We start from the raw sequence: 24,119 nt of genomic DNA, 5'->3' as shown, positions 1-24,119 counted from the left end.
ATTCGGCTCTTTGAGCTACGGGTAGCCAGTGCAGGCTCTCTAGGCCTGATTTAATTGATTCCCATTTGGGAACTTTGCAAATCAGCCTGGCGGCCTGATTCTGCAAGTACTGCAGTCTTTTGAGTTGACCTACAGGTAGGCCTAGGTAAAGGCTGTTTGAGAAGTCAATGTGGGAGAGGACCAGGGCCATGACTACCTGGATTAAGGCGGTGGGAGTGAGAAAATGAGCGATTTTCCTAATTTTCCTAAGTTGGAAGAATCCAGAAGAGACCACGGTTCCAATTTGAGATTTTAACGAAAGGTCCTCGTTGATGGTGATCCCCAGACTTTTTACAGTGAGAGATTTCTTGGGGGGGAGGCCCATGTCGGACGGCCAGAAGTTAGGGCTCCAGCTGATTTCACTCTTGCCGGGCAGGATCAACTCAGTTTTCCCTGGGTTTAGTTTGAGGTGATTTGAGGACATCCAGCTCTGGATAAGAGTCATAGTGGCTTGGAAGTCCTCCACCGCATTAGGGGAGTTGAGAACAAAGACGAGCTGTAAGTCATCTGCATAATTGTATGCAGTGACTTTGTGCTTCCTTAGGGCAAAGAGAAGGGGTCGCATGTACAGGTTGAATAACAAGGGTGATAGTGACGAGCCCTGGGGCACCCCACAGAAGGACTTGACTTTGGCGGCAGTGAAGGAGCCCAAGCGGACAGACTGGGTACGTTCAGAGATGAACGATTTCAGCCAGGCTAGGGCGGAGTCTCTGAGACCCGCCTGTTCGACACGGTTGATCAGGATGGAATAGTCAACCGTGTCGAATGCAGCGGACAAGTCAAGGAGTACTAGGGCTTGATGTAGATTGTTGTCAGCGTTGGACCTCAAGGTGTTCTGGACGGCCAGGATTACAGCCTCAGTGGAGTGGCCAGGCCGGAAACCTGCTTGGTTGGGTTGGAGATATCCCGTTTCCTCCACGAAATTAGAGAGGCAATTGGTGACATGCGCCTCCAGCATTTTCGATAGGAAGGGCAACAAGGATATAGGCCGATAGTTCGTGAGGTCTAATGAATCGATACCAGGCTTCTTGGTGAGGGGGATCAATAAGGCCTGTTTGAAGCTGCTAGGTACTGTTCCTGAAGTGAGAGAATCGTTAAGCAGGGGTATCATGCTGTTGGGCATAGCTCGACCAATTTCTTTCATAATTTGGGGGGGGCAGACATCCATGGGGGATCCTGATTTGACTCTGGACAATAATGCCAGGAAGGTTTTCGAATCAATAAGGGGAAAGGAGTGTAAAGTTAAGGGGTTGAGAAAGATGTCATCCACTGGGGCGCAAGCTGGAAGTGTTGAAATATTCTGCTTAATCATTAAGATTTTGTCTCGAAAAAAGTCGTTCAGGGAATTGCATAACGCTTGTGAGGGAACTACCGGGGGGGAAGTTCTGTCGTCATTGCAGAGGTCGTTCACTATCCTGAAAATTTCTTTTGACTTGTTGGTGCAATTTAGAATTTTAGTAGAGTAGTAAGTTGTTTTATAGTTTTGTAGAGTTTTTTGGTAAGACTTCCTGGCTGAGCAGTATGTGGCCTTGGCCAGTGGGCAGTACTGGGAGCGCCAGGTTCTTTCCTTTTGCCTCACTTCAAGTTTCATTTTTTTTAGTTCCTGTGTAAACCATTTGTGTGCGTCCGGACTCCTAGAGCAGCTGAGATGCGTGGGAGGAGCGTAGATGTTAATCGCTGCAGTAAGCCATTCATTGAGCCGACCATCAGCCTCCTCCACATTAGTGCTGTCTGGGGGAAGGGAGTTACCTAAGAAATTGAGAAAAGCTGGCATATCCATAGAGGACCATTTCCTGATGGTTTTGCTGGATTGTAGTTTGAAGTGGGTTGTCTTGACTAACTGAAAGGAGAAACTTATGCTGTGGTGGTCAGACCAACAGCAAGGTATAATGTCTAATTCGGGTAGAGGCAGGTTGAGAGACCAGATTTGGTCGAGGCTGTGGCCCTTCTGATGAGTCTCCGTACGGATGTGTTGTGTCAGGTTAAGATCACAGAGGAGTTCACTCATCTCTGCGGCCTGGGGGTCCAGTAATAAGTTGTCGAACCAGAAATTTAAATCCCCAACCAGTAATAGTTTGGGGTTGTTAGTGACCAATGGTGCCAGTAGCTGAGCTAGGGTAGAAGGGAATGTGGCCATGGTCTGGGGAGGGCGATATAGTAGGACCAATACTAGTGAGCCATTGGGACTATCTAATTTGGCAACTATATTTTCAGTATTAGGTAAAGGCAGCGAGGGGAGCTGTCTGAGTTGGTATTTTTTATTGACGATTATAGCTGCTCCTCCCCCAGTTTTTCCACCAGGGCGGAGTGCTGATAGTATGTAGTAATCTACATACTATCTTATACTGCTTCTTTGCCCTTGCGCCCACATCGATAATACAGAGCAGGTGCAGAGACATAGAGATTCCATCATTAGCATGGGGCACGCCCCCATGCAAATGGGGAACACCCCTTTCAGATGGTGCTGGCGCAATATGTGCACCACCACTATTGGTATTACAGAAGGGGACGCGCAAACGTCTGCGGCCCCTTCTGTAATACCAAAGTGTCCTGTAGGTTCGCAAAGTGTGCACAAATGCCCGTTGTGCCCTTGGGGCGCTTTATGTAATATGGCCCCTGTCTTTAGCTCACACTACTGCAGCATGGAGGCCACTACCTTACACATCGTAGAGGATTCCCTCCTGACCATAGATAAAGATGCTCATTGCCTCCTCTTATTGCTGGACCTCTCAGCTGCCTGCGAGACAGTGGTCCATAAAACCTTCATCCACACCCTAGAATTCTGAATGGAATTCACTGGCAATATCTTCACTAGTTCTCCTCCTACCTTTCCAATCAACACTAGTTTAGTCAGATGTGCAGCTCTAGGGCACATATCACCTGTGGAGTCCCTTAGGGTTCCCTACTGTTTCCTGTCATTTTCAACCACAACACAAGCCCCTCAGGGTGCTAATCATAGATAACAGTAGCAAGATTCGCCTGTAGGCTGATGATATACCACTATACCTGAAAGTCTGTTCTGCTCTAGACATCTAGTGCCTCAAACAAAACACTGGCTACACCTGATCCAGATCTGGATATTTAGTGTCTACCAGACTCTCAATACAACCAAGTCAGAAGTCTAGTTATTTGCCAAGAACTACAAGCAAGAATTATTACAAACTTAGCTCAATGACATTAACTTTGATGGCTTCAAACACCAGATTTCATCGAATGCCAAGTCACTTGGACTCCCCTTGGACACCAACCTCACCCTCAAGGAACACATTGCTTAAAACAAAAATTGCCTGGTATGAGCTCTTGCTTTCAAAGATGGTGATACCATTTCTTACAGAAAGCAACATCAATACTGCTCCTCAGGCATTCATACTCTTGCATCTGGACAGTAGTAATACCCTAATCTGTGATTCCCAAATTCTGCACCTCCCTACTGTCCCTTTGGGTGATCCTATACACCCCCGTAGCTAGGGGGGGCGAGGGGGGCGGTCCGCCCCAGGCGGCACTATTTTGGAGGCGGTGGCCCGTGGCGGCATCCTTTATAATTTATTTGGGGACACTCACTGACATTACAGTATGAGTCAATCCCCAAATAAATCATAAATGCCACCGCCACTGGGGCCCACGCGCCGCCTCCCGCGTGAAGAGCAAGCGCACCTGATTGGATTTGAAAGCATGCTGCCTGCAGTGAAGCATGCGCGAGTACCCTGTTGTGGCTGTTGTGGGTCTAGTCCCAGGGCCGCAAATCTTGATGCGCTTTCGCGCGCTACTAATGACGGCCCTGTGGCCATAAAGTTTGGTTGCCCTTGCGTGCAGCATTGCGCTGAAAAGGAGCGCTGCCGTGACGTCACGCGCTCCACCACACGCGCTCGCCTCTTTTCCGGCACAGGCAGCACAAGAATTTTGCTGCAGGCATCGGGATGATTGTCTGATCACGGCGGTTCGCGTCGCGTGATTTAATGAGTCAAGAGTTGTTTCAGGTGAGCCGTGACATGACATGGAAGTCACGTCATGGAAGTGACACCAGAGTGAATGCTGAGTGAATGAGTGTGTTGGGTTGAATGTATGTTAGAATGAGAACATTGGTTATTAGGGGAGTCGATTTATGCTTGTAGTTGGTATAATTTGATTTCATTGAAACGAAACAAGCGTGTTATTGATTTGGAAACAATGATTATGTCACAATAATTGCTGAATCATATATGTAGACTGTTCCAACAAAATAAACTTTATTTATTTTTTCACAGGCAGCACTCCCGATCATAGTCATTCACTCCAAAATTAGGGGATGTTCACTTGCCAGTTTTAATGTAAGCGGGTGATTTTGAGTTATTAGATCTCCCCCTTAGTGAGTTGCAAATTATGCCCAAGAAATAATTTAATACGAAAGTTAAAACAAAGTAGTCGTCATTGGAGCAAAAGACTTACATTCTCATTGCCGGCAAATAAACAACAAACTCCGTAGTTGTGTAAGAGCTATCAGGGCTTTAAGTGGGATGAACAAAACTGGGGGGAAGGGGGTCTCTCAAAGGGGCGTAGCTTAAAACACCTAAGGCTTGAAACACCTAAGCTAAAAATCTGTGTTTAGCATAGTGTGCCACCCGACTAGTATTTTGCGGTTTCTGTCATTGTATCCAGATATATGATATAACAAGTAACATCATACCTACAAGTCAGGACAATTGGCTTTGTCAATGGTTGTTAGTTGCATAAGATAAATAAGCAGCAAATATGGCTTGTATATAATACTGAAAAATCTTACACTTAAAGCCTGGTGACACCACCAAAAATTGCTCCTCCTAAGTTTCAAAAAGAGAAGGGAAATCCAGAGAGAAATTAACTCTCTCGAAAGGATTTCCCTTCCCCTATTATGCTCACCTGGCATGACGTCATGCCGTAACTTCTCCACTAGTGAGAAGTAAGCGCTTTTGCCAGGGCACAAACCAGAACCCGATAGAGACCCGTTTCGAGGCCCCCTTTAAAAAACTGCTGGTGCTCAGCACCGGCCTACTTAAAGCCCTGAGAGCTATCAATATTTACAAATTACTATAACCAATACCTGTCCTTAGTCCTCTCATGCCCAATGTCACTTAGCTAGGGAAAATTATGTTGGGCATGGTATTTTTCAGTTTATTAAAACTTTATAAATAGAGACTTATTTATTTTAAAGGTGCTCTCACAAAAAATACTGTCTTTTGTGCTCTACACAAGTGAAAATCAAATTCCTAATTTCTTAGCCAAATCAGAAAAAGTGGAATACCACCTCTGGAAATGATTTCTGACCTTACAAAAACAATGCTGATCAAGGCTATTTAATATGAAATAAGTTTCCTCTGAATAGGATATAGACACCGGGTAGAACACCGAAGAGAAGCAAACTGGGAAGAGCTGTGTAATGATGTTAATTTAAAGCTTCCCTTATCAAACATATGCCTCTGTTGCTAGATTTTCTCAGATTTACAAAGAAGATAGAGCAGTAATGAAATCCTGGCTAATGTTTCTAGTAAAAAACATTGGCAAGAAGTGTGACACACATCCTGCATCAGACACAGAGAATATAGTTGCTTATTTGCCCATTTAGGATGAATTGAGATATTTATAAAAGCAGAACTTGATGCAGAGTTAGTAAATGTTATATGTTTTTTTATTGATGGGCTTGCAATTGGAGATTATATAGGGTTGAAATGCAAAAATATTAACCATGTCTTCTCTAATACTAGATCTTTCATAGATTCACATGGTTGGATTATTCGACATGGTCATGCCTGGAACTCTTGGTAAACAATGTTAACATAGCAGTGTACATTAAGACTCAATAACATTGGGAGACACTGATACAAGCACAGGCCTCATCCACGGAATGGACTTCGTCAACGAAATGGGCTTCGTCAACGGAACGAGCTTCGTCGACGGTACAGGTTTCATCGACGGTATAGACTTAGTCGACGGGACAGGCTTCGTCGACGGGATGGCAGTCGTCGACGGGATGGCAGTCGTCGACAGATTGGGCTTCGTCGACGGTACAATCTTCGTCGACGCCTTCATCGACGGTGGTAACTTTGTCGACGGAGTGGAGCTCGCCGGCGAGCCCGTCGACGGTATCTTCTTCGTCGATGGTAGAGCCTTCAGAGGAGTCGACGATGAGGCGTCGACGATGGCCGTCGTCGACGAGAGAGGTCTAACAGATACATAGACCATAGTTGGTGAAGAAGCCGCCGTCGACATGATCATCTGGGGCTTGGGAGAGTAGAATGTCACGGTCGACGCAGATGTAGCGTCGACGGAGGTCTTCGTTGACGATGAGACAGAAGATGGTGCCTGAGGTGAAACTTTGTCAACTGTCTGAGGCAATCTTTTGGTGGACCGTTTTTGAGGTGCAGAAGAACCCTCCATGTCCTTGCCTGTGGGGGTAGCCTTAGAAGTGGAAGGCTTGTCAGATCCCTTAGAAGGTTGATGTTTTTTAGCAACCTTAGCTCCAGGAGATGGCAATACCTCAGACGCAGGCCTCTTTCTAGACGCTGAAGTGGAGCCAGAGGCAATACTGCCAACCTCAGACACAGGATTATCAGAATTCTTAAGCTTTTGTAGCCACAAAGCAACCGACCCTCTCTGTCTCTGAGAGTCTGCAGATCTTACAGTCCTTGACTTGGTGATCTGGATACAGGCAATAAATTCCTTTTTTTTCGGGGGTCCTCTTTAAAAAGCCGGAGCTTACCACAAGAATCACAGGCTTTAAACAGAGATTTCTTTGAAGACATCCTTGAAGAATAGATCAAAAAGTAAGAAAGAGAAGAAAACTGAGCAGAGCTCAGGGAGACTCCCTCTACACGGCGTGCGGTAGAAAATATGAGAGCCTGAGCCTCTGGGGAGAACCTTCTGGTGGGTGCTGGCGCCTGATTGGCTGTAGTTTGGACTATACAAAATGACTAGGATAGTCATAGGTGTGGAAGTTTTTTCTACTGTAGCTTTGGCTACTTTACTTCCTGGTTTGTTTTTATTGTTATTTACTATATATTTATGGCATATTATTTCTTTTTTATGTACAGTGGGACTCCCACTCCGACGACGGGGAATGATTCAGGCATGTGAATCTATGAAAGACACCCCTAATACTGGAGAAATATTGTTATAGTATTTAAATTTACTGTTGCCTCTTTTTATTCCCTTTTCCCTTCTCTTTTTCTTTCCTTTTCCTTCCCCCTCTCTATCTTCTGATAATTTCCAAAAAAGCTAATTTTATTGGTATAGTTATATACCCCTCTTTTGGGGTTTGTATATCCAATTTTGTGTCTCTAAATGTTCTCCTGTTTTCTGAACTATTTACCATTGTACTGATGTTTTACATCGTTTTATTTTGTTCAATTAAAGCTTTCTAAACTCCAAAAAAAACTTAGTAAAAAAAGAATATATTTCGATATGAGGAAATATGTTCTAGTAGGAAAGAAGAATTCTGTGTTTTTGGTTTTCCTCCATATTACAGCCAACCTCCTCTTAACTAGTAACTTACCTGGGTATTGAGGACCTTTTTAACGCTGCTTCCACATCCATGTCCTGGCTGCTGTAATCTGTGATGATCACGTTGAAGCGCTTGTCCTCCGTGACGCGGTAAAGCTCCTCCATGTCATAGATTAACTGTTGAACCCAGCGTGCCTGGTTCTTGACTAGAAGTGACAGAAGTGAGATGAAAGGTTAAAAAGCATGTGAAAAGCCACTAAATCCCTGCACACGTCAAGGGGCTTAGGAAAAGATGGAAACCTGTTAGTATGTGTTGCATTTAACTGTTTTGTTACCCTTCCTTTAGCAACAAAGGGATATTTTGTAACCTACTCCTTCCTCCAATATCTATGCCCAAGTGCACTCTATTACAGCTTCTCATTCTTTCTCTGTGTTGCTCTGTAGTTGGCCTAATTCGTGGTCAGACATGGACTTAACCAATGCACTCAACTTAATTGAGAGGGTCATCATTGCACCACGTGGCCCAGATGCACTCTTATAGCGTGGGAAATTCAACTGTATTGACTCGGCGATTTTGATACTTGAGTCCAACTAGAAAACAAAATACTCTGACCAGGAGTGGCCGGTGCAGGTAAGAGCGGTGGGGCGGAGGGGTCTACAGACGACAGACTAGGGAAAATTAAATATAAAAATTAATGAAACCACTTATCTTGCGCTCGCAACATCGCCAAGTCAGTGATGCTGCGAGCGCAAGATGTGCAAGGTAAGAGTTTGTCTTTTCTTTTCCCTATTCCGTCGTCTGTTGACTCGCCCCCACAACCCCGCCCTACCGCTCTTACCTGCACCGGCGCGACTGTCTCTGACCCTACGTTATTTTAACGAAGTATACCTCCCAATTGTTCAAATCCAGATTTTGCTGCTGCTCTGAACTGCAACCTATCTTTGGAGCCACAGATAACGAAGTTGCAAAGTACAACCTACAAGATATATACAGCTACTATGTAAGAAAAAAAAATCAGTGCAACTGCACTGGTCGCAAAATATATAAATAAACACCAAAGAGGCCCCAATATGAGATGCAGTGGGCCACACTGGGTCACAATATCCCAGAGTCCTGCTGCCTTCAGCCTGTGCCGAAGACTATTAGGAGGTTAGAAGATGGAGGGGAGAAAGAAGATGAACGACAGAGATGGATTGGTTATTTACCTGTAATCCTAGTTCTCTTCCAGGGGTATCCTCATCAAAGTCATAAGCACTAGAAAATTTCCGCCCATGCGCGGGACCCCGGAAACCCAATCATATATGTGCCCCACATATATGCATTTCCATATATATATATATATATATATGAAACCAATCCGGTGTTCAGACTTTCCGAAAAACAGGCACCGACTCCATGGGATTCTTAATCAAGGAGATATATATATATATATATATATACACAACTACAGCCTAATACACACCAGTGCTGAATAATGCTGCAAGGACTCCCCCCATTATATCATGAATACATGCATTAGAAACAGGGAAAAACAACAATAAAACATGTTTTGAATCTGTTTTAATGCTTAGCAGACAGCTGAAACTCTCATAAAGGACTGAAAGAATAGATAGCTCCCAGGCTGCATTGCAAAAACACAGTCTAAAAAGACTGAAAAGATAACTCATAGCAACATAGAGATAAACTGGCACCGTGCCATTAAGGCACTCATGACCCCCAGCTTCCCATCATGCCTCAGGGGTAAGGTCAGTTGTTCTTTGCGGTGACTCAAAAAGCCATGGCACAAAGAGTTGACAATATCAGTTATGCCTTGTGAAGGTGTGAACCGATCTCCAGGTTGCAGCCTTGCAAATTTCTGACATTGGAACATCATGCAAGAAAGCCACTGTGGCCGCTTTCCCCCCCAGTGGAGTGTGCTTTAGGCGACAACAACAAGAGTTTTTTTAGCCAGCTGGTAGGCCAATTTTATGCAGGACACGATCCATCTGGAAATGGATCTTTTACAGGCTGAGAAGTCTGTTCTCATGGAACCATTATTTAAGAATAATTGACCCGTTTTTCTTATGCCCTGGGTACCCTCTAGATAGAATTTAAGCACTCTTTTGAGGTCCAAGGAATGCAGCGACCTCTCCACGGGAGTCACAGGGTTTGGAAAAAAGGATGGAAGGGAGATTGACTGATTAATATGAAAATCAGACACAACCTTAGGCAGAAAAGAAGGGTGAGCCCTTAATACAACTCTGTTATGGTGAAAAACGTAGTAAGGCTCTTTTGCACACAGCGCTTGGATTTCACTTACTCTGCGCGCTGATGTTATTGCAACCAGAAAAGCAGTTTTACACGTCAGATGCTGTAAAGAAGCTTTGTGAATGGGTTCAAAAGGAGGACCCATTCATTTGGACAGCACCATTGAGGAGAAGGGTTTCGAACAGGGGGATATACTTTCTTCAACCCCTGTAAGAAGTCCTTAACCACCTGCATTTGAAAAAAGGAAAGTTTGGCTGGGTGACTTTCTGTACACCGTAATGGCGGACAAATAAACCCTGACTGAAGCATATTTCAAACCTGCTTTAGCTAGATGCAGAAGGTAAGGAAGAATGAATTCCTCCTGCCCCTTCGTAGGGTCAAAGTTATTTTCAACACACCAAAGAAAGAATCTCTTCCACTTGAATGCATATGACGCTCTTGTGGAGGGTCTCTTAGCATCTTTCAAAATGTGCATGCAATCTTGTGGCAGTTTCAAGTGTCCGTATTGAAGGACCTCAGGAGCCATGCTGCCAAGTTCAGTGAGAGAAGGTTGGGATGGAGAACCTTCCCGTTTATCTTGGTCAGTAGGTCCGCTCTGCAAGGCAGTCTCCTGTGTGGGAGCACTGACAACTGAAGAAGGTCCGGGTACCACCACTGCTGCGGCCAGTCTGGAGCTATCAGAATAATTTTCATGTTGGATCTGATGAGCTTGGACACCACCTTCGGGATCAGAGGCAGAGGAGGAAAGGCGTAGGCAAATGTCCCTGACCAATCCATCAAAAGCGCATTCCTCCTTGTCCCTGGACAGTGGAATCTGGATGCTAAGGCGTGGTGTTTTTTGTTTTTGTCGTCTGCAAACAAATTTATTGACGGACGACCCCATTGATGGAAAAGATCTACCACTACCTGTAGCACCCAGTCTGGCTAATCTTCGAAGTGCCGACTGGGCGTGTCTGCTTAGACATTCTGCTCTCCTGAAAGGTGCACCGCTTCTAAGGAGAAGTTTTGGGCTAGTAGCCAGTGCCAGATCACTTGAGACTCCAGGGAGAGAGGGCGAGAGCGTGTACCCCCTTGCTTGTCTAGATAAAACTTGGTGGTCGTGTTGTCTGTTTGGATCAGGACTGAGTTGGACTTCATCAAAGGTAGAAAAGCTTTCAGAGCCAGGTGGACTGCTCATAGCTCCAACATGTTTATGTGGTAGGACTGTTCCTTTGTGGACCACCGGCCCTGCATTTGAAGGCACCCCATGTGTGCCCCCCATCCCTGCAGAGATGCATCCGTTACTAACGATAGCACTGGAATTGGCTGGTGAAAAGGGACTCCCACCAACAGATTTTGAGGCCGAGTCCACCACTTGATGGATGATTTCGCTGCTTGGGAGAGCACAATCTGATCTTCCCAGCGACCTGTTGCTTGATCCCATTTGTCTTCTAGATCTTGCTGCAACGGTCGCATTCTCAGCCTGGCGTTGGGGATGAGAAATATGCAGGAGGCCATTGACCCCAGCAGAGATGCAACTTGCCAGACTACTGGGCGTTCTGTCTGGAGCAGAATCCTGCACTTCTGCTGTATTGAAGAAAGTCTCTCCTCCGAAGGAAACGCTCTTCCTTTATTTGTATCCAGACTAGATCCTAGATAGTGGGTCGTCCGAATGGCCTGCTGCACGGACTTCTCCATGTTGACATGAAGGCCTAGGTCGTGTAACTGCTGCAGTCGCTCCTTACTTGTCGAGGAGATGAGCCCCTTGAGAAGCCAATCGTCCAAGTACGGGTAGACAAACAGACCTCTTTTGTGAAGGGCGGCTGCCACCACTGCCATGCACTTGGTAAAGACTTGTTGGGCAGACTTGAGCCCAAAGAGTAAGACTTTCTACTGATAGTGTTTGTGTCCGAAAACAAACCACAGATACTTGTGATGACTTAGAGCAATGGGTATGTGGAAGCATCTTGGAGGTCCACCGAACACATCAAATCTCCTACTTGCGCAGTATATTGAGCACCCACCGATCTTTTGTGATGCTGCACCACTCTGCCAGATGATGTGAAGCACTGCCTCCCACTGGAGTGGGCAACGGCGCCAGAGGAAGCCACTGCTCATGGTTTTCCTCCTGTTCTAGACATGGTAGAGGACTGTTGCTGGTGTCCACCTCTACCTCTGTTCGATTTATGGCCCTGATATTGAAACTTGCCCTGGTTTTTCCCCTGGGACCATTGAGGGGTTTGAACCCTCTGTTGGGATCCCTTGTGCTGGTTGAGCCTGTATAGATGTTTGAATTTTCTTCTTTTCCAAGCCGACAGCCTTGAGGGTGTCAAGCTCTGCTTTTATTCTGCACAACTCCTCATCTGCATGAGTGCCAAATAGAGAGGAGCCAGTAAATGGGAGATTTAGTATTCTCTGTTGCGCATCAGGCTTGAGACCTGTCAGCCTCAACCACGAGGATCTTCTGGTGCAGACTCCATGAGCATAAGAATGCGCCGATAACATAGCGCCGTCCGCTGCATTCTGATCATTTGGTTTGCAACAAGTGATCCCTTGGTGACGATCTCATCAAAGTACTTCTGACCCTCTTTTGGTAGCTTTTCTTTGAAGCGGTCCAAGGAGTCCCACAAGGCCCTATCATAGCGGCCTAACAAAGCAGCCGCACTGGAGAGCTTTAGTGTTGAAGCCGCCGAGTTGCAAAGATTACGTCCCCAAGAGTCCTGGGACCGGCTTTCCTTATCGGAGGGACCGATGAAGATGCAGTGACAGCATGAGTCTTTCTGGCTGCAGCAACGATTACTGAATCTGCAGGCGGATCCGTCTCCAAGAAGACGGGGTTTGAAGGAGCCGGCTTGTACTTCTTTTGGATTCGAGCCAACACCGCCTTGATCGTGGCTGGCATCAGGAAGGTGTTCATCACAGGGTCTAGAATCCCCGGAACCAAGGGGAGCAATGGACGAGACGCCGCCTTCTGATGCAGAGTCCCGAAGATCACCGCCGTCGCCACCTGAGGGACGGACATTTCGATGTTGAGTTTCTGAGCCCTTTTCTGAAGTACATCGTGGTAGGTGTTGATATCATCTATAGGAGACACCCTCGAGATAGGACTGTCCGATAATGTAGGGGAATAATCCCTCTTTGACGAGTAGGTTGAAGAAGAAGAAGTAGATGGTGGGCTCCTACTTCTGCGATGGAAACTATGCCTTCATCCCCGCGATCTGTCTGTGCATTCCTCTCATGTGGGAGAACGTGATCCATCATGTCTTCGCTCCCGGGATCTGCCCGTGCATTCGCCACGTCTAGGGGAACTCGACCTGTCCACTTCCTGCACAACTCTTTGCAAAGGTGACCAAAGGATAGGACTGACATATTCTTGCATCCGCTGTGTCGCACCAGTATCTTTCCAGTGATGCAGGGGGAGAAGCCATTTCGGGGACAAGTGCACAGCAGAGGCAGTCTCCCCTTGATGTGATGTGGACTGATGAGCAGGTCTGCTGGCTTCTGGAGAGGCTGATCTCGTAGAAGGCTGTCCAGAGGAGTGAGAGGAAGAATGGCGCGAAGCTGATTCCATCACCAGAACCACTGATCCTTCCATAGATCTCACTGAGGTAGGCCTTGACGTCGGGCGTGCGCCCCTCGACGTCGAACCGGACCTTATCCTTGACGTCGATCTCCGGTCTGATGTGACTGGTCTTGATGGTTCCTTACTCCTCGACGCAAGTGACGCCGCCTGGACATCCCTTCTGCTCGACGCTGAACGTCGATCCGATGGCGACCGCCGCCGTTTAGATCCAAGTGAGGGGTCTCTGTGCCTCGACCTCGGCGGAGAGCTCCTCTTCCTCGACGTCGACGTGACGGCGGACTTCTTTTTCTCAACGCCGAACATCGTCGAGACGACGGAGGTGGGGTGTCTATCCTCTACGTTGAAGGTCGTCGAGACGACGGTGGAGGGGTGTCTATTCTCGACGTCGAAGGTCGTCGAGACGACGGCGGAGGGGTGTCTATCTTCGACGCCAGTCGTCGTCGAGAGTACAACGGAGGAGTTCCCATCTTCGACGCCGATCGCCGGATTGACAATGGCGGAGGACTCTCGCCCCTCGACATTGATCGCCGATGGACTTGCGTCGACCGAGGGGAACCTGCTCTCGAAGCCGAACGTCGTGCTGACGATGGCGGAGGGCTTCTACTCCTCGACGCCGATCGTCGCTGGGTTGACGACGGCGAAGGGCTGATACTACTAGACGCCGATCGTCGCCGAGTTGACGATGGCGGAGGGCTTCTGTTCCACGACACCGATCGTCTCCGGATTTACTATGGCGGAGGGTCAAGAGTCTTCCACGTCAACAACGTACCTGAGAGTGACGCTGTCTTCTCGACGGCGAGCCCGCTGTCAATGGTCTTTTCTTAGACAAATGACCTACCAGTGGTTGATTTTTCAGCACCGAGCCCGACGCCGATGTAGAAGGGTGAGAGGTCTTGCTTCTTGATGGAGTCCTAGACCTCTTGGAACCCTTCCTCACCGGAGAACTTCCTCTTGAAGATTTTTCTGCCAATCCATACAGGCGAATCCTTTCTCTGTCCTTCAAGGTTCTCTTGGACATGGTTTGGCAATGAGGACAGGTCTTAGGGTCATGGTCTTCAGGCAAACAAAGGATACAGAGTCTGTCTTGGCCTTCTTTTTACTACAAGAAGGACAGGAGTTAAAAAGAGAAGGCATTTTGAGCATTAAAAATGCCCAAACCTGCCAAAAAATGACAGAGCCTTACTTCAGAAGGTGGAAGACGTTGAAGTAAGTAAAAAAAGTTGTCAAAAACAAAGATTATTTCTGACTAAAATCAGAAAGAAGTGGAGCTGTGTAACCAGGATCCTTTCTAAAGGAGCCGGAAAGAACAACTGACCTAACTGTCACCCCCTGAGGCATGATGGGAAGCTGGGGGTCATGAGTGCCTTAAAGGCACAGTGCCAGTTTATCTCTATGTTGCTATGAGTTAGCTTTTCAGTCTTTTTAGACCGTTTTTTTGCAGTGCAGCCTGGGAGCGGTCTATGCTTTCAGTCCTTTATGAGAGTTTCTGCTGTCTGCTAAGCATTAAAACAGATTCAAAACGTGTTTCATTGTTGTTTTTCCCCTGTTTCTAATGCATGTTTTCATGATATAATGGGGAGTCCTTGCAGCATTATTCAGCTCTGGTGTGTATGAGGCTGCAGTTGCTTATTTTGATATATATATATATATATATGTATATATATATATATATATATATAGATATATATGGGGCACATATATGAATGTATTTCCGGGGTCCCGCGCATGGGCAGGAATATTCTAGTGCTTATGACTATTGATGAGGATCCCCTGGAAGAGAATGTTTAGTGACAGGTGGTAGACTGTATCATGAACTTTCAAAGTCAGCCTCCATCTTAAGAATGTTAAGTTAGCTGTTCTGCCTTTCTGTTATCAAAAGAGACTAGCTTAAATATGACCAATATTGTTAGGACTCTGATTAGATTAGATTTGTCATGGGCACCTCGTTGGTGAGTTCATGAAGCCCTCACCCACCAACCTGGCTGGTGGCATGTTTCATCATCGGGCCCACCCAGTGACACCTAATGTGTCCCTGGTGTGCTGCGACGCCTGATTACAGCGGAGCTGGTATTTTACTGAGAGTGCAGTGTGAGGTGTAAAGTGAAGTGTGAGTTAAAACGGCTTGGCGAGGGTCCCAGTACCCGAGGGTAAATTACATTTTAATAACTGGGCCCCCGTCAGTGGTTAAAATAAGGCTTGGGGATGTTTAAGGGAGACGAGTTACTACCTCCTACTTCCATCAGTTGGTCGACATGTTTCAGTCAGTGCCTTAAACTAAATCTGGTTTTCCTCAGGACCTTTTTAAAATAGAGTGTAGTGCAGGATAAAAAGGAGTGTAATCCAGGCTATGTGTTACACTCACTAAGGTGTTTCTCTAAGTGTGAGAGGGGATTCCCTTCTCATATATGCCTGTACCGACAACATTGAAGACAGACAAAACATGTAAGAAGAGGAGAGTCAAATAGGCGTCTTCGCCACATAGTCATATACATAGAATGCCAAATCTACAGTGCTCAGCTGGTAGACTACAGTCGGCAAAAGTGTGATGGCACTGGTGGTACCATTATTGTGATTATCGCAAATAATTGGGGGTGGTGTCGCTAAAACACGGGTATCACACACATGCATGAGATACAAAGTGTGATGGAGTGTAAGTAAACACTCTTACGCTTAGATTTTGCAGCCAATGCTTACAGGAGTAAAGCGGTAAGGGGTTGACCCTGTAGGGAAATAATGTTAGCCACTGGGAGTTAGAGACCTGTAAGGAGGGAAAAGCGCTTACCCAGAGATTGTTGCTTGGAGGTTGTCATTATCGCTTGCAGAACTTGTGAAACTGTCATTTCATCTAAACAATGACTTTCTTATAACATCAGGTGACAAGTTTGCCACATGATATACAATATCTCCGGCTCAAGGTTTGACAGCAAATGTGTAATATAAACATATATTCTGATGTATTTTCATATTGCTGCTGTAGGATGGTTTCATCTCAGATGTGCTATTCTAAGAACAAAATCGGGTTTGAATTAAAATTACATCCCTGAACCTTTTAAGGGATTGCTAGTAACCCCGAAAGTACAGACATCACACCAGCAAAAATGCTCAGTGAGTTGTCTGGGGCACAATGACTTGGACTCCCATACTCAGTTATGGTGCACTGAAGTAAGTCCCTGCAGACTAACGCTGAGCGGAGTTTGCGTAGTAGCGCTATGCGTAGCTACGCGAAGTGCACTTTGCACTACGCAAGCTGTAGGAGAGTAGGGTCTGCAATCCTATGATCACCCAGATTTTTTGCTTTTGTTTCACTGGTTTACGACTTTCTCGGGCTGTGGGCCTGCCAATCAGACCCACAGCCTAGCTGTTCTCTCGCTAAATTGATGTGTACCTCAGGTGCATTACACAATTGGAACTGGGCCACCTTGTCAGACCCTGTAACTCAGGTAATCGGTGTACCCAGGGCCTACCAGGGGCTGAAGCATGTATTATGCCACCCCTGGATGGCCATCTAAATCTGACACAACTGGCTGCACGACAGCTGGGGCAAGGTGGCGTACTCGCCCTTTGCTATAGATATAGTATCCCTATATCTAACCCTCAAATGGACACCCGAATTCCTATTAGCCACTCCTATGGCAGGCCTTAAAAATCCTGAAGGCAGAGTGCATGGAATCGTGTGAATTGGGCTCTGGCACGAGCCGAGCCCGGTTGCAGCTTGCGGAACCAAGACCCAATGGCTGTTCCATGATAACGCGTACCACATTGGTAACTTCGGTATCGCGTTATCAAGACATGTCGAGTAAGGTGTCATACAAATTGGGATGCTGACCCCTCACCAATGCTGGCGACGAGGTTAGCATTCCGCCCTTCTAGAGGGACACGACATGTACGTAACTGTGAACCCCAGTTAAAGTTAACTGAAGCCTCAGCTCCACAAAATGGATGCTGCCACCACAGACACGAGTCTGACCTCCTGCTGCTGGGAGTCCTTCCAGCGAGGAGAGCTTGGACAAAGGGTTTCCTGTCCGGGGCGGTGTTCGCACCATCCCAGGCAGGGTTTTGTGTATCCTGGGTAGGCAGGGCTTTACAAGAAGGTGACTGCGGAGTGGCACCCCGGTGCTCACTACGCATCTGCCGGCTAGAACCAGTTCCAGGGGCGCTCAGCCCCTGACCTGGGGAAAGTCCGGCATGGGAGAGGGGTGTAACCACCCCCCTTCCTGGTCCCACCCCTAGGGCAGGACCTAGTCACGTACCCACCCCTTTCTTTAGGATAAAGGCAGGAGCGGGGACCCTTCCAAATTAGATCATCTTTGAATCAAGAATACTTTCTACGAAAGGAACTCTCGACTCTTCTCAAGATTTCTCCCTTGTGGCTAAGGAGTAGTCACCCTGCATCCGCAGGCACCATCTAAGAACTCTGCGGTTTGCTGCAAGTCCTTCCTCAGGAATCCGACTGCCCAGCTTGACGAGAACCGGCTTCCCTGGCACCTCTGACCTCTACCCACATCGTCAGCTCAGCTGAGATCTGTGGGTGCGACGAGACCTCGAGGGACCGGCCATCTTCAAAACCTGCACGCCTTCTTAAAACAGCACGACCGCCGAGGGATCCTCTGGTGAGTGCTCTGGGGTCCGAGAAGCTCCGACCCTGAGCAGCTCCAGCACCGAAGCTCAGCCTCCCTGCATCTCACGATCTGCGTGGGGCCCTTCTGCTTTCCGCTGCTCAGCACGATGTCCGGTCACTAGCCGCTGGCTTGTGATCTTCTTGACGACACCCGACAACCAACGCTGCTGGTCTGGTTGCTCCAGACCGGCCTTTGCTCCCTTCTGCGAGAGGAGCACCCCAGACCCTCCTGGTCCACTCAAGACGCCATTTTAGGCCCACCACGTGGCCCTGAAAGTTGCCAAGGCTTGTTGCCCCAATCCTGGACCCAGCGACGCCGACAGCATCAACCTTCGTGGGACAGCTCGCACCTCCATCGTGATCGCCGACAATGCCTCCTGGTCTGTGAGACTGCAGAGCCTAGCGTCGCCCACTCACCTAGTCGAGGTGATGATCATCCGGTGCCCTCCTGGTACCCTCTGACTACTGGCTAGTAGTTACAAACTTGGTCCCCTCTGCTTTCAGGTGTCATCCATCTCTGATCCAGGCTTGGATCTCTACGAACTATCTCCACTGGTCGCCGGCCAGCAACTCCTTCCTTCCGGCTCCTAGCTCGTCAGCGAAGACTCCCGACGTCTGTAAAGACTTGTGCAGCCGCAGCCCTTGGGGCTAGGTAACTTCGGCATTTCGGTGCCCGCATAGCCTCCTTATTTAAGGGTCCCGAGTCCCTATCGCTTCCGACTTGCCTTATCGGGTCCGCCCGAGACCACTAAACTTTCCGTGCCCTCGGCACTTGTATTGATTGTGCACTTGAAGTATTTTCCTAAGAGTTTTGTTGTGTGCTTAGTACCCTGTCCTCATAAAGAGTACAGGGCTGTTGTGATTCTAATAAATATACTGTTTATTTTCATAACACTTGTGTGGTGTCCTTTCACTTGGTGTTCAAGGGGTATGTGATGGTATAACAGCTGGCTTAACACGCCCTCTAGAGTTTAGCCCGAAGACTGCTCGTATCCACGCTACTAGGATAGCTGGTCTAAGGTTGACTTACAACCAATCACCATAAGGGTCGTTTGGACCGATGCATAGTGATCACTAGAATAGTGAGCACTGCATATCGGGCCAACTTCTCACACAAGCTACGCGAACCGTGTAGTGCGGTAGTGAAAATGCTGTTTGCACTGTGCACTCATTGGAAACGGCATCTTGCACAGTGCAAGCAGTCGTTTTCTGCTGCTCGAGTAGATTTGTACTCGAGCAGCAGCTTTTTCAACGCGGACTGGTAGTTTCTCATTGCGAGCGGTCGCGAGCATACGAGACCACTCGCAATGAGAAACCTGACCGCCGCGCGTTGAGAATCTTGCCAGGAGGTTCATTTTCCACGCTCGAGATCGGAAACTTGATGTTTCTGATCGCGAACAAGGAAAAAGTCTCGCCGCGATGTTGATTTTGCTCACTCGAGGTCGCCAACTTGACGTTGAGGACCGAGAACAAGTAAAAAATGCTTGCAACGCTATGCGTTTTTGCACTGTGCTACGTGCAATTCAGTAGCGCAAACTAGTCCTAAACCCTGGGTTACTGCAGACCTTGTAGACCTGTGTACTAATCCCCAGGTTATGCAACAACTGTCCGCCTTCCCCCAGCTCAACTAGTGTGCTAACACCTGCCTTCTTAGTTGAGCTGGGCCTCATATCCTTGTGCTGGGCCTATAGCTGTCAATTCTTCAAAATGCCTGGGGCAGCGGAAGCAACATCACAGGACATTTGACCTTTACTTTTACATACACACACGCTTACACATACACACACATTCACAAATACATACACTCTCTCACATGAAGACACTCTTATCCTAAAGTATGCACTGAACATACACTTACAAATATTTTTTGCTTACCTCAGCTGACAGGGAGGGTCATATCCCAGCTAATTGTACTCCATTCTTTATTACACTAATAGTGAATAATGTAATATTATTCACTATTAGTCTAATAAAAAATTTACTGAAAACAAGGAAAGTGATGCCCCGGCCGATGTCTATAAGGACGAGTTGCCCCTGAGCTCCTGGCACTTATTTTGCCACCTCTAAAGCCCGGGGTACCAGAAGTCAAAAGGGGAAAACTAGGGGTCACAACTACAACCCCTGGCGACCCCCCCTTATTGACATCCAAGGCTGGGCCTCGTTTCCTTGTGAAAATTCTCATATCCTTGTATTAGATGTCATACCCTTTTCCTTGTATTAGGTTTCATAACCTTGTGGTCGGTGTCGTACTATTCTACGGTTCTCATATCCTTGCAACAGGTATATCATTATGCAGATTTCAAAACTTTGTACTGATTTTGTTTCTATGTAATGGTGTCATATCCTTGGGCTAGGTGCGAGAAGTTGGCCTGGTATATGATGTCCACTATTCTAGTGGGCACCCTGTATCAGTCCAAACAACCCTAATGGTGATGGTTGTAAAGTCAACCTTATAGACCAGCTATCCTAGTGGTAGCATGGACAAAGCAGTCTAAGGCTAAAACTTCAGAGAGCACGTGAAGCCAGCAGTTTTGCCAATTATAATCCCTTGAATATCAAATGAAAGGACACCACACAAGGTATATATCAAATATATATGTATTTATTACTAACACAACCCCTCTGCACTCTTTATGAGGCCAGAGTTCGAGATACAGCGCAAGTTACTCAATAAGCATACTATAAGTTGAACAAATACAATTCTGCCCTATGGGCCTCACGAACCATTTACTAAGTAAGTGGTATAAGAACCACTTCAGGAAAGGTGAATAGGCCTAGGGCCTAGAGAATAGCTGGGGCTACACTGGACAACCAAAGGTTAGGAAGTAGGAGTCCCACAGGATGCTTGTGCAGTGTCTAAACACACACGCGAGTTACCATAGAGTTATAATGGGAACGTAAAAGTTACAAAGTAGCAAATTTCGGACACTTCCGGATGGACTACGGGAAAGCCCTGTTACACTAGGACACTTGGATAGTTAATACCCACGGGAGCACCGGAGTACCCGAGTTACCTCATCCAGCGAAGCCGGGTGCATAGGTGTTCTTTCGTGTCGGGTTTCGTCGCTGAACCCTATGGAGAGCTGCAAGAAAGTGCTGCAGGCGACCAGGAGAAAAGTGGCCGGGTGGATGCAAGGGTGTATCGGAGTCGAGAAGAACCTGAAAGCAGAGGGGACAGATTTGGGTCACTAGCCAGTGACCAGGAAGGAACCAGGAAGGAACCAGGCGATGTCGAGATGCAATCAGGTGAAGAGGTGAAGCTTGTCTCTGCAGCGAAGAGGACCAGGAGGCGTCGCCGAAGACCAGGAGCTGGAGTCGAGCTGTCCCACGATGGATCTAGCTGTTGGCGGTGTCGGTATCCAGATTGGACCCAACAAACCTTGGCAAATGCAATCCACGCAGGATGGGGAGATTGGCTTCTGTTCAGACCAGCAAGGTCTGAGGAGCTTCTCCTTCACAGGAACGCTAGAGCAAGCCCGGAGCAACCAGGCAAGTGGTGTAGTTTCACAAAGAAGTCTTCAGAGGGGCCACTAGCCAATGGGCTAGCAACCGCGAAGATGCGTTGAGCTGAAATGCAGGCGCAGGCCCCACGCGGCACTCGTGGAGTGTGGAGGGCTGAGCTTCGGTGCAAATGCTGCTCGGGTCTCGGACTTCTCAAACCCCAAAGCACAGCTTTGAGGGTACCTCAGGAGCTGCACAGGTAGCAAAAAGCAGGTAGTCCAGGATGTTCGGTCCTACGTCTCTCGTGTCTGCCACGGGTCTCAGCTTTGCTGTGGATGTGGGTCAGTCTTCGGGTTCCGGCAGGAGCGTCGACAAAGCAAACCGGCAAGTTACTGATGGTGCCTGTTTGCACAGGGTGGTCACTCCTTGACCACAATGGAGATGTCTTCAGTCTTCCAGTCGAAATGGAACGTCGAGGGTCCAAGAGTTCGTTTCAGAGTTTCTTTCCAGGATAATATAATGTCTCTAATCACAGCTCCTATCTTTATACTAAACTAAGGGGCTGGATTACCTGCTAGGTCCCTCCTATGGGTGGAACCTGAGAAGGGGGTGGTTACACCCCTTTCTCTTTGTGCAGTTTCGCGCCAGAGCTGGGGCTGGAGTGCCCCCGCAACTGGTTTGAACCGGGCTATGCATGGAGCACCTTGTGTGCCCCAGGCAGTGTCTGGAAAAGTATCTTTCCATTGAACCCCCCTGCCCCAATCCACTACAGGCTGTCTGGGGAGGTGCTAGCACCTCCCTGGACAGGAAACCTATTGTCCAGGCCTCCCCTGCCGGAGTTTCGTCCAACAGCAGGAGGTCAGACTTGTGTCTGTGGCAGCAGCATCCATGTTGTGATGCTGAGACTCTGTGTAACTTTAACCGGGTAAAGCAGTAACTACATGTCTTCTCCCTCTAGAAGGGTGGAATGCTACCCCGCCGCCAGGACCGGCGCGGGGGGGGGGGTAGTATTCCAAAGTGTTTGACACCTTACACAACATGTTTTGATAAAGCCAAACCAAAGTTAGCATTAACCGCGAGGATTGTAGTGCACTTAAGAGTATATGGTATGGCTTTATCATAGAACATCTATAAGGACCTGGTTCCGAAAGCTGCAGACAGGCTCAGCTCATGCTAGAACACCATCTCACATAATACCAAGCACTCTGCCTTTAGGATTGTCATGGCCTGCCATAGGAGTGACTTATAGGTATATATGTGTCTATATATAAGGGTAGATATAGGAATACTATATCTAAGCAAGGGGTGATTACACCACCTTGCCCAAGCTGAGTGTTCAGCCTGTAGTGTCAGTTCGGATGGCCAGCCAGGGGTGGCATAATTCATGCTGCAGCCCCTGGTAGGCCTTGGATGCACCTGTGCCCTGGGTACCTATGGTACACTAAACAGGGGCTCACAAGGTGACCCAATATCCAATTAGATATGTAACTAAAGTACATGGAGTCCATTTTACAGAGAGAGCAGATAGCCTGGAGCCCTGAGTAGCAGGATCCCGGGCCAACTAAGTAAAAACACAGCTAAACACTAGGCAAAAAGTTGGGGTAACCATATAGTCAGATATACTACACAACCTCCCCCCCCCAAACAAAAGGAGATAAGGCTATCCTAGACCCCTCATGGTCAACCTCTGGCTACCTACAGCTGGAGGCTGGGTCCCTTTTGTTGGACCACTGGAGGGACATGTCAGGTGCGGGGCCATTAGGTCCCAGGTTTGGCTGTGCCCAACAGAGTCCCTCTGGGGGAGGTTCCTACCTAAGGGGACGGGGGATCCCTCAGAAGTTTTTGGAATTTTCACCTTGCTAGGTCTGCTAGCTTTGGTGCCCCTAATCTGTTGATGGGGAGGGGGGGGGGTCCTTTGGACAGGGGGCCCTTTGGGGGTCCACTGACCTCCCTGACCTCTACAGCCCGGGGTGACTGAGGCAGGGTAGAGAGGGGCAGGTTTCCAGCTCCAGACTGGGTCCCACCTTGGAAGGGTCCACTGACATCAGGGGCTCTGCCAGGCTAGGTCTGACTACCTCTGGGGCAGTTCCTTCACAAGGGGTAGGGGCAGTTCCCTGAGGAAGCTGACCCTCACCTAATGTCTGGTGGGAGGGAGACTTTTCTTCCTCCCCAATACTCTCTGTCTGAGTGGAGTGATCCATAATTTCAGGCTTCACAACACTAAAATCTGTTTGAGTTTGGGCTGTGACCATTACAGCCCTACCAACCTTTTCAGGAAGGAACTCTGTTTGAGTGTGGTCTGTGACCATCATAGCTCTGCCAACCTTTTCAGGGAAGAAGTCTTCCTGAGCTTGGGCTGTGACCATCACAGCCCTACCAACCTTTTCAGGGAGGAAATCAGCTTGAGCTGGGGCTGCGACCATCACAGCCCCACTAACCTTTTCAGGAAGGCCTAACATTTTGGAATGGGTTCCTTGTTCTACCTCAGCCCAGGCTGAGATCTCTAGATCATTTCCCAGTAGACAATCTACAGGCAAGTTTGTAGACACTGCCACTCTTTGGGCCAGTGACACCTCCTCAGCTGAGATTTACTACTGCCAAGGGATGATCATTCTGCACTCCATCAATATTGACCACCTGGTTTGTGAACCCAGGTAAAAGTTGTCCTGAGGGGACTAGTCTCTCAGTCACCATAGTGATGCTAGCCCCTGTGTATCTATAGGCTTCAACTTTCTGACCATTGATGAGGGGCTCATGTC

At 47.8% G+C, this 24,119-nt stretch overlaps 1 protein-coding gene across 1 annotated transcript in view; it reads right to left on the bottom strand.

Annotated features, from left to right (window-relative positions):
* B4GALNT3 (beta-1,4-N-acetyl-galactosaminyltransferase 3) overlaps window positions 1–24,119 on the bottom strand; it is a 919,815-nt gene that overhangs the window by 42,867 nt on the left and 852,829 nt on the right. Inside the window, exon 16 of the mRNA XM_086952836.1 lies at window positions 7,544–7,697. Coding sequence (XP_086808962.1) covers window positions 7,544–7,697 — 154 coding nt within the window. The remainder of the gene's footprint in view (window positions 1–7,543; window positions 7,698–24,119) is intronic.

This window comes from Lissotriton vulgaris, chromosome 1_2 (assembly GCF_964263255.1).
Source record: "Lissotriton vulgaris chromosome 1_2, aLisVul1.2, whole genome shotgun sequence".
In the NCBI taxonomy this organism is placed as follows: Eukaryota; Metazoa; Chordata; class Amphibia; order Caudata; family Salamandridae; genus Lissotriton; species Lissotriton vulgaris.
This window is presented reverse-complemented; position numbering and strand designations above follow the sequence as displayed.